At 38.2% G+C, this 11231-nt stretch overlaps 1 protein-coding gene across 1 annotated transcript in view; it reads left to right on the top strand.

The window, feature by feature from the left end:
• The window catches only part of ST8SIA4 (ST8 alpha-N-acetyl-neuraminide alpha-2,8-sialyltransferase 4), a 68632-nt gene extending 57856 nt beyond the window's left edge, over positions 1-10776 (top strand). The window contains exon 5 of the mRNA XM_015817311.1: positions 10120-10776. Within this exon, the coding sequence (XP_015672797.1) occupies positions 10120-10402 (283 nt within the window). The 3' untranslated portion in view covers positions 10403-10776. The remainder of the gene's footprint in view (positions 1-10119) is intronic.
• Positions 10777-11231: the final 455 nt, after the last annotated feature.

The following is an 11231-nucleotide window of genomic DNA, read 5'->3' as shown; positions in this document are numbered from 1 at the left end:
CAGCTTCTAGCTTCGCTTATAGCGAAGACGTCCTGGATCGCGGAGAATCCCGAGGCTCCGGAGGAGTTCTCACCTACATCGTCCACAAGGGACGACTCGGGAACTCAACTCCTACCTCGGGCAGCTCACCTTTCCCCCTATGCCCAGGGGAGAGGTATCAAGCCGTTTGACAGCTGATGCAGGCTGTCAAAACGGCTTTGACGCAGAAACAGGCGGGAGCAGCAAACAGCTGCGTCCAGCGAAGGCGCCTGCCACCGGAAGTCCCCCGAATGTGATCATGTTTTGACATAGAAAAACTAAAGTCAAACTACATTAGTAATTTAATAGCATTAAATATCAGCACATGCCTAGCAGGTGGAACAAGACAGAAAGGAAAGAAAGCAGTATTCACCTTCAAAATATCTTTATTTGTATCATTTTTTTTCAAAGAAATAATATAGATCTATTTTAAATTTCATTTATCTAATTCCACAAAATATTTCATACCACATCAGTCTTTGAACCTGTAGAAATTTCTAGCTATACATACTGCAATATATCCTGATATCTGCCATCATATTGTGGATTTAAAACAGTGGCAGGCACTGGTAAAACCCTGCCTCATGATGTACTAAATCTGCATTCCTCACTTATGGTGCATTCATACAAAAGGCTCAGCTAGGAGATCTTTCTTAGATGATGCCTCAGTGCCATTTTCTTCATAGAACAATAGATTTTTTCCAGATATTATGTCTGAACAGAAAATTCAGGGACATTATGTCAATGATCTAGTGCCACATTTGTAGGGGCTTCTCAAATGCTAAACATCTCCCTCAGCCTTGAAATGTGAAGTGATCCTTCTATAGAGGATGCAGTAATAAACTCAGTTTATGAAACCACAGAAGCTCTCACTGGGAACAATGAAGTATTAACCCAATTTGACTAATAAGAGAAGGAACTGGCACTTGACCTAATCAAGAATGTATTCATACATGCCCTTCTGCCATTCAACAGCTACCATATACCAGAAGTGCAGTTAGAAATGTCATAACGACAGCATTTCCAGCACAGTATTTTCCAATGCAATTAGTTCAAACATTTAACCAAAAAAGGCTATGTAGCTTGTAATCATTTTATATACTGTATTTTCTTATGTGAATGTCTCAAATATACTAGCAGCTGAATGAAAATTTGTCTTTTATGTGTTTTTTCGGAGATATGACACAAGCATTGAAAGCACCACTTTTAAATCTATCCATCGTTACTTAATATTGTCTTTTATATAAGATAACCTTTCTTGACATGCTAATAGTTGATAGCAAATAGTTTAGAGAAAGGATTGCATGTGTGATGGGGTGATATAATAGAAAGACAAAGAATTAATTTTGGCCCTCTTCAAAAATCCTGAAATTGATTTCATCTTGACTATTAAATAAAAACAGTACTCATTATAGAGTTAAATAGAAGGTTGGGGTTCAGTATAGTTGAATAAATTTAATATAGTTGAATAGTATAGTATAGTTCAGTATAGTTGAATAAATTTTCAACTATAGGAAAGGTGATCAAGTGGTTGCTTTGTAACTATTTGTTGAGTGAATATATGGGCAGTCCAGACTTCAAACGTCACAATGGCTTGATTAGCAATGGTAGAGTAAAAACAAAAGTAGGGAAAGCATGCAGGGTAAGGTTCTGGAATTCTGGGCACAACCCAAGCTGCAAAACCTTGGAAAGTACATGTGCTATTTAGAACTCATATAAATCTGCAGGAGGAGGATGGTTGGAATACTTAGGCTATGAAGATGCTATTAAAAAAGCTGATGTATAGGTAGCTCTTACTTAGCAACCACTTGTTCAGTGATCATTCATAGTTAACTTGTGGCAATTACTATTTTGTATTCAAAATCACAAAAAAGGGAGGGCATTGGTCTCTTCAGCTGTAGCAACCTGCACCTGGCTTAGGTTAATATTCCCTTTTCCCTGGAAATTAGCACAAAGTTCATCAGCATAATCTCATCTCTTCTAGGCAGATGCAGTGTGTGAACTCCCCACCCTCACCCCAATGGCATTTGAATGCAGAATGGAAGAAGAAAGTCTAGGTTTTTTATTCTTCATACATCTTTATTCAACCTGGTCCCTCATTAAATACTTCATTAAAAACTGAATTATTCAATATTCAGTCAATACTGAAAAGTGCATTCTTTGCATAAATCTTCAGTCTAAAAAAATATAATGGGTGCTTATGCATTTTGTCATAGAGAGAAAAATAATCTAATCTAATACTCTTATCTAATCTTATGGCCTCCAGAGGTATTACATATCACCTTTCATAGTCCACAAGGCAGTATGGTATTTGGAAGGAGAGCCAAAACCAGATTATGCTTTAAACGTGGGTTAAAACATAGTTCCCTACTTGAATGTTCTGTTCTCCTCCCTCCCAGTTCTCAATTTAGATACTTCTTGTGGTAAGAATTGCTTAGTCTACTTCTTGTCTACTAGACCTGACTTCTTGCATATTTATAATTTTTTGTATTTGTTCAATAGTCTTTCACATTGGCTGGGAAATTCCTAGGGAATGTCTTACATGTCCAATGTATGTAAAAGTTATCAGATTTTCCCAAAGTCTCTGTTGGCCACAGAGCTCTGAGTCTCAGAGAATCCTCATATTTTGTGCCTGCTCTTCCAGAGGGATTGCAATGGCATGCAGAGCTACAGATGGAATTAATGTGGTCCTGTTTTGTTTTTCTGCAGTAGGACACTCAAGGCAACTAGCAACAAAAAGGGTCTGTCTGTCTGTCTATATCTATCTATCTATCATCTATCTATCTATATCAGTGGTTCTCAACCTTTTTAATGCCGCGACCCCAACCGGTCGTAAGTCGAGGACTAAACCGGTCATAAGTTGAGGACTAAACTGGTTGTAAGTCGAGGACTACCCAACCGGTCGTAAGTCGAGGACTTTCCCTGCCCGGGAGCACCGCGCATGCGTGGTTCCGCCCCCTGCGCCGGCCGAGGCGTAGCTGGCAAGCAGCAGAGACGGAGCAGGCTGACCACCAGCTGGCCCAGCCCAAGGGAGGTAAGGCACCCGCTGGAAAAGGGGAAAAAATGGCAGACAAAAAAAATGGCGGACAGCCTTGCTTGGCGACCCCCGTGAAATGGTCGATCGACCCCAAATGGGGTCCCGACCCACAGGTTGAGAACCACTGATCTATATCTACATAAGCTCACATATAAAAAATTAAAATACTCTTTTAGTAAGACCGCAAAGGCCTGGGGAATTAAAAGCAAAGGTTCTTGATTCCTTTCCTGAAAGTGGAAAGAGTGATTCATGAGCACAGTTCTCAAGGGAATGCATTTCATAGCTTGGAAAGTAGGAGAAAGCCCTCTCCCACATATGATAAATAATTCTCAGAAAATAAGGCCATTTCCAAGAGAGCCTTTCTTACTGATCTTAATATCTGGACAGGTTCATTATAAGACAGGCAGTCACTCAGATATCAAGGTCAAAGCAATATAGAATTTCAAAGGATAAATCCATCTCCTTAAGTGAAGTCTGGAAAATAATTGGTTACCAATGTTTCCAATAAGGGCACATCCTATATCACGAACCGGTTACTAGCGTGGCATGCACATGTTTAATCAAGGTTTGCCCCTGTTAAAAGTATCAAAAAGCATCAGTTTACCTGAACTTAGCAACCCTTTAAATAATGAAATACACATTTCCAGTTGATGAGGGTGGCTGGTACCTGTGCTTTCACTGGTTTTAATGATATTGTATAATGGTTGCTTGATATGCTGAGCATTTCTGTCTTTCTGTCTCCAAATTCTTACACAGTCAGTTTATCCAGAACATTAGAGTTGATCATTTCAATATTTATGCGCAAGATAAATCTGTGCTTTCAACTTCTAATAATATGACTCTGGATGATAAATTGTTCAGGCTGCATATTTCACCTTTTTTACCCTTACAACAATTTGATGCATATTTATTCTACTCAGTTCAGAAGAGTTTATTTCTCTAAATAACTATGCATAGCATCCGTTAATTAGGTTTTTAGATTAAGGCTTTAAATAAAGCACACTCTTGCTTTTTTGTTCACCTGCTACAATATTGGAGATTTCTTGAGAACATTTCTTTATGTGGTTCATAAAGATCTTTATATGCTGGGATATATATAATTATATTCGGTGGACATGTGCAACAGAAGGCCAGTTACTTTAGGGCACTTAAAAGGCTGTGAAACCTTCCAAACATACATTTTAAAAGCTATCACATTTGCTTCAACTCCAAGAAATAATGCAAATTATAAAGCAGCAACATTGCTGAACAAAGTACTACGTTAAGTGCATGTCTTTCCCCCTAGGGAAATAATATCAAGAACAAGTGAGTTTTGTGCAGTGACAGATATAAGTTACATGATTTTTGTGCAGTGACAGATATAAGTTACATGTCTGTACGTATGTATATGTCTGTATATAGTGTATATAAGATTATATTATACTATTATTGCATTATCACAAATTGTGACAGAATGTAAATTTATCCTTCGGTGATTAATAAATATTTATGGCAGGGTTTTCAATTTCCCTACAGTTGTATTTGATTTTGTATTGTAAAAATGTTGCACCAGATCTGTGTATCATTTCTCTTTTCCTTAAAAAAAAAAAAGTACCATATCCCTTTCTTCTTAATGAAAATCAAAGCAGCCTCTGAAAACTTAACAGAAAGCCTCTTGATCTTTCGAAATATGGCTACTGGTGTGCTTTAGTGTACGTGTCTGTATTTTCCAACTCCTCATCAGAATGAGTTGGCTGTTTCTGGCAGCTGATTTGGTGTATCATGAAGGGTAGCATATTCAGATCAAGATCTCAGAATAATTATTAATACACAGTGCTGTTCATTTTGACTTGAAAATTACAGCAAAATACTTTGGGTCATCCAAATGTGCAGATAGAGTGACTATACAGGTTGAATGATATTCATGTGGTTTCAAATGTATAAACAAAAAAACTCTCTTGCCACACACTCTTAGGTACACATTTAGTAAGAAGTACAAGGTATTGATGATTGAGGATTGGTTCACTTATTAAGTATTGGCACCAGCCTTGCTAAACCAGTTAAGAGAAGATAGAAACTTGGGACTCATCCAGACAGCCACTAATATGCTTTCTTCTAATCCATATGCCAGCATAAAGTATCATGGCAAAATTTGCTCTGTCCTCCTGACAGCTATGCTATAATCTGTCTCAGTGATGAAACCAGTAAGTAATATAATATTTTTATATGTTTGATATGCAATAATGTCAGAAAACTTTATTGGTGAATTTCCTACACATAGGAAAAATAACCATCAGTTGCTTCCCCCTAACATGGAATGGGACTGGGGAGAGGTGACTTTTGACAAAGGATGTAATCCATGGATTTAACTATCTGTCCTAACCTGACCTTCAGGAATAGTTAGGATCTTTCTGTCTTCCTCCTTTACATGAAAGCCCCAATTCACCCTGTCATCCAAGTTCTGCAGCCAATTCACATGGTGGAAAAAGGTTTTCCAGTTCTATAGAAGATGTTATACTAAGGAAGCTTCTATCCACCTCAGAAAGGATCTGCAAATTACCTCTCTTCTTCTTGTGCTCTTTTGCAATTCATCTCATTCTGTTTCTTATGCTCCTCTTAGTCTTAGTCTCTCATGCTTGATTTGTCTTGCATGCTCTCTTGCCCTTTTTTCTCACTCACTCTCTCACTCTGTCTGAAAACAGCTGATGGGGAGCCTGTCTGTAGGCTCCAGCAGATGGACTCCCCTCTCCTGCCATTTTTGTTCACCCTCTCTGCCACTCTATCATGAGCAGAAGTGGCAATTAAAAGCTGCAGTAAAACAAAGTCTGCATTACTCTAGTTTCTAGGCCAGTGATGGCAAACCTTTTAGAGACCGAGTGCCCAAACTGCAACCCCAAACCCACTTATGCATTGTCGGGTGCCGGGTGGGTGTGGCCCATTGGGTGGGCATGGTTGGGTGGTAACGGCAGACTGGGTGGGATTAAAAAGTTCAATCAATCAATTCCAACTTTGCAATATCTTTTTTTTTCCCCACGAGAAGTTGAAATTGACTGATTGATTGAACCTTTTTTTTTTTTTTCACACAGCAGCAGAGGCCTAAAGTGAAAAGGTTTTATAAAACCCAGCTGAAGGCCTAGGACTGGGGCGACGGTGCGCGTGCCCACAGAGAGGGCTCTGAGTGCCACCTCTGGCACCCGTGCCATAGGTTCGCCACCACTGGTATAGGCTCTAAATAGCAAACATAGAGTCACTTAACAAATGAGAAAAGATTAGACTCCTTTTGTCTTTTCTCTTTAAAGGTTAAATTCCCCCGCCCCCTTCAGGGAATTGTCAGGCTGAAATGTATGGCTGTGTATGCAGCACTTGGAAGAGGCCAGTTAGACATTCAGGTAGACCCCACCTTCTACTTTGTCATTACTACAGTGGGTTTTGAAACATCTAAAATTGTGCTTAGAGCAAGGCTTTTGTTGAGTGAAAATGGAGAGCACCACTTTAATGTCATTTTGATTTTGGATTTTTAAGTGTTGGCTCAGTGTGAGAAAACTCTGTCTAGTTCCATAGTTGATACAACACAAAAGAGGGTTGTTGATTTTCTGTCCTGGTGAAATAAATGTCAGGAGGTTTTGAGCCATCAAAATGACTTCTGTTGTGTCCTGGCAAGCTGAGATTTTCATACTGCAATTGCTACAGCAAAGAATCCAGCTTCCACAGTGACCTTTTCCAAAGCTACTTTCCCATGGGAATTTAAGGGCCAGTTATAAATCCAAATCCACATATGGCTGACCTTTTCCCATTTTGGTGTGAAATGTGACCTTCCATTACTGCTTGGGGTTGTGTATATTTTGAGCTCAGTGTGGGGCCAATATTGGCAAGTTGTCATTTACAATGTAATTCTTGTTCGAACAAGAACAGTTTTCTGCCTTTTTCAAGCAAAAAAAGATTATAGCATCATACAAATACAAGTGGCAGTCAAAAGGACTTCTGCCTAAGCTACACAACCATGCAACTTGCAAACTCTGTCAAAGTTAAAAGCATTCCAATGTGTAGCAGAGATTTATTAATGCATGCAGCAGAATTCTACTGGCCATTGGCTATTATCATTGTCATGTATTAATCTGGTTTAGGTTGAATTGATGAGTGATTCACTAGTTGAATTAACTGCTGCTTTCAAAAGCACTTATAACTAATTGTCTTTTGAAAAAGAATTAAATGTGATACAGAATGCTTATTTATGTTTAGTTTTATACATTTCATATTGTGCTTTTAACAGCAACAACACATTTCCAGCTCTATCTTGTGGCACATTAGCAGGCTTGAATTTATATGTGTATGTGTTGATGTGCATTTTTTAAGACAGGTTTTTGCTAAGTGTCAAATAACTGCAAAATGAAGTTATTTCAGATTTATTCTAACTGTACCAGAAAAAAACCACCCTATAATATCAAACGGTTTGCTGCTAGACAGGATACTTTATCTCACTTAGCAAGGACAAAATAAGTTTAAAATTAGCAAATGCTTTACATAGTCTTCTCATTCCCACCCATCCCCATCTGTCACTGTTGCTTCAACAGTTGCTCTTTAAAGTATCCAACTCACAACTAATAACATTTTCTTATAAAAAAATTATTGGACATGTGATTAATGACTTCCAAAGATAAGAAAACATTTTTAATTGTTGCTATATTGAGAGGAAGTATTAACTGAAAATCGGGAAAGGAGTGTGCATTATAAAAATAACTAATTCAACTTGAGATGGTCTGGTTTCCTACAAAATGTATTTCTGTACATTTAAGCCTTCTTGCATCAGCAAAAGCTTTTTTCTGAGTTATGGATTTCTCCATCTACATTCAGACTGTAAAAGCAACAGCTGACAGATTCAAATATAAAAAGAAGTTCAGGTCTGTTTTCATGTTTTCCATAGTTTTCAGTCAGTCTGACTCCAAGTGATTACAAAGGTTAAGTTTCTGTAGTTTTTCTTGGCAACATTTTTGAAGGTGGACTTACTAATGCCTTACTATTGCCTTCTGGGGGGGAGGCAGAGAGAGAGAAAGAGAGAGACCGACTGACTTGCAGTACCCAAGTTGGTTTAGATGTCTAAAGCAAGATTAGAACTCAGATTTCTCTGCTTCTAGTCTAGTGTCCTAATCCAGAGGTCCCCAATCTTTGGGGCACCAGGCACCGGTGGATAGAAGTTTTCCCGTGGACCGGAGGAGGCATGGTTTTATGTGTTGCCTGCATCCCTCCGGATGGGGCTTTGCTTGTTTCTGCGGACCGGTTGCTGGCATGCCACCCCCGGTCTGTGGCAGATTTAACTGAATATCTCTATACTTTAGATTTCTTTAAAACAATCACAAAGACCACAACTATAGCAACTGGGGGAGGGGAAAAAAGCAAAAACAGGAATAGAGCGTTCTCTTTTCTGATCATATTACTGATATAGATTATTTCACCAGCTGCTGTTTACCTAAATAGGGAAAATATATGATGGTTGTATATCTTTTCCCAAATTGTAGATTGCAAGAGAGATGAGGGCAGGTATGTATGTAAAAACAGAGTCAGGGTTAAATTCCTCATCATCAGTGTCCCCGTTCTGATTCAGTTTGGGAACCTCAAGGCTGTTTTTATCTTATAGCATCAAGTGAATTGATGCAAGATAGGAATATACTTAGGCAGCAGTTAAGCACTGTTCATTTGTAGGAAAAACTCTGCTTTGGGATGGTGGTCCTAGGAAGACATTGATGGTCTCATTTCAACGCTCTTAAGTCAATTCTGGGATGAGGTGACTGAACTCTAGTTGTAAGATAACATTCATCCTGGGCCAAAACAAGAAAAAAGCTCCAAAGTTCTTGTTACTCTGAATCCGCTTTATCCCCAGCTAGGGGCATTTGCAAGATATGGTTAAAAAAAGGATCACCACAGTAGTACCACATTAAAAACATAGAGCCCTGATGGCGCTGTGGTTAAAGTACAGTATTGTAGGCAAACTCTGCCCACACCCTGGAGTTCAATCCTGATGGGAATCAAGATTGACTCTGCCTTCCATCCTTCCGAGATTGGTAAAATGAGGATTCAGATTGTTGGGAGGAATATGCAAATAACACTTATAAATCATCCAGAGATTGCTATTGGGCAGTATATAAGAATAAGAATAAAAGCTATTGTATTGCTATTGCCATCTTTGATTGTATTGTCATGGCTGCCATTTTTACTTTTTTTAATCCTCCCCTGTGAATACTCCTTATCAGACTGCTTTTCAGCTGTCAATTCCAATAAACAAGATATTTCTGTTTCTCAGTGGAAACACAAAATATAGCAACAATTTGTTGTACTACAAGACCATGGAGGTGCATACATGAAGTTGAAAGAAATGGAGCTTGCCTAAAACCATTTATCATACTTTAGACAGTGGAACTTAGATGTTTCTTAGATTAAGCTAGACCAGTGATAAAGCTTGATACTATAGCTGTGTTGCTTTCTCTGAGTAGCAATGATTCCATTAATTTTTAGCAAGATAACTTTCTCAAAGCTGCGGTTTTGAACTTATTTTGCTGGTAGTGGGAGGCATTTTGTGCTGAAAGTACTTTTTTATGGGCAATAATGTGGGTGGGACACAACAAATCACGAACAGGAGATTAAACCATGTTCATATAAATTAAGCTAGGAGCAGGATTTAATTTTTAATATTATATCTGCTCTTCTATGAATATGTAACTATATTTGATGCTTATGCTTTATTAGGGTGGAGTGGGGAATACTTAGAAATTTGGCAGTTAAATATTAATTCAATATACAAACACTTGCTGTTGGGAGAAAATGCTCCAATCTCTGAGATGTGACCTTAATTAAAACTTAGTGAGTTCACATATGTGATTTGGTTGCCATTTCCCAGACTTATCTCTGGATTTGATTTTTGGTAAACACAATGTACGTGTCTCCAAAATAGTATTAAAGCGCAGTCTAATATGTTTATTTTGATTCAAAAGGCTTAGAAAAGCATATTTCAAAGAAAAATAATTTAAGATAAAGTTCTTGTTGGAGTTTCCTAATAATAAAATGTACTTCTGTTTGTTTTCCAACTTCTACAGTTACTGGCTAACCAACAAAGTTTACATCAAGCGACCCAGCACAGGACTCCTTATGTATACCCTCGCAACGAGGTTCTGTGATGAAATTCACCTTTACGGATTCTGGCCCTTCCCAAAGGATATAAATGGAAAACCAGTCAAATATCATTATTATGATGACTTAAAGTACAGATACTTTTCAAACGCCAGTCCCCATAGGATGCCATTAGAGTTTAAAACACTGAACATGTTACATAATAGAGGAGCACTTAAATTGACCACAGGGAAATGTATACAGCAATAATGCACGAGTCAAGTATCAAGAGAAATACAGGAAATTCAGATTTTATAGAACCACAGTGGGATCCAAGCAGTGGATATAGCCCAGTGCACTATACCAAGCCATCCAAACATAAGGAAGTACATCAAGTCTCTATTACCAGCTGATGTTTTACCTGTTGAAGTGCTAAATAAATATTGAGTGGATTGGTTCAAGTAAGTGCCACTTTTGCTAAAAAGAAATCTTGAATGTATACAATCAGTAGTGTTTACAAGATCCAACAATGCATTCATCACTTGTTAAAGAAGCAAATTATTTGCTCGCTGCTCATTTGCCTCCGCACAAAGTCAGGCAATGTCCAAAGGAATAACCTGGCATTGAAATGAAGTGAAAGGAATCCGAAGTCAAGGTGGAATTTGGAGAGCAGTGGATCATGTCTCAAAGATCAAACAAGACACCTTGGTCGGAGGAATGCCTAACTTTGTATTATAACCTCTTTCTCTTTTTCTTTCCTGTTTTTCAGATTGTCATGCATTTATCATAGTGTTTGGGTATTGGAACTCTGTAAGGGATTTTAAAAAGACAATAATATGGACTTTCTAACCGAACTTCAAGTAGTGGTCTTAGAAGAATGTCTTAATTCTTTAAAAATCCCTGAAAGTTAAAATGAATATTGTATCATCTTGTTCAGTTTAACCTTGCTTAAAGTCAAAACTGGCTCCACGAGGGCTTGTTGATGCTGTAGTATGCAGAGCCATTCCCCTGGTTTTGCAGGCCACAGAATATACTCTATGCTAGCCTTAACCACCTGAAGGAAGATGTAGTGCTGACAAGAATGGTACTTGACTATAAA

This window comes from Protobothrops mucrosquamatus, unplaced genomic scaffold, assembly GCF_001527695.2.
Source record: "Protobothrops mucrosquamatus isolate PMUCROS unplaced genomic scaffold, P.Mucros_1.0 scaffold571, whole genome shotgun sequence".
In the NCBI taxonomy this organism is placed as follows: Eukaryota; Metazoa; Chordata; class Lepidosauria; order Squamata; family Viperidae; genus Protobothrops; species Protobothrops mucrosquamatus.
This window is presented reverse-complemented; position numbering and strand designations above follow the sequence as displayed.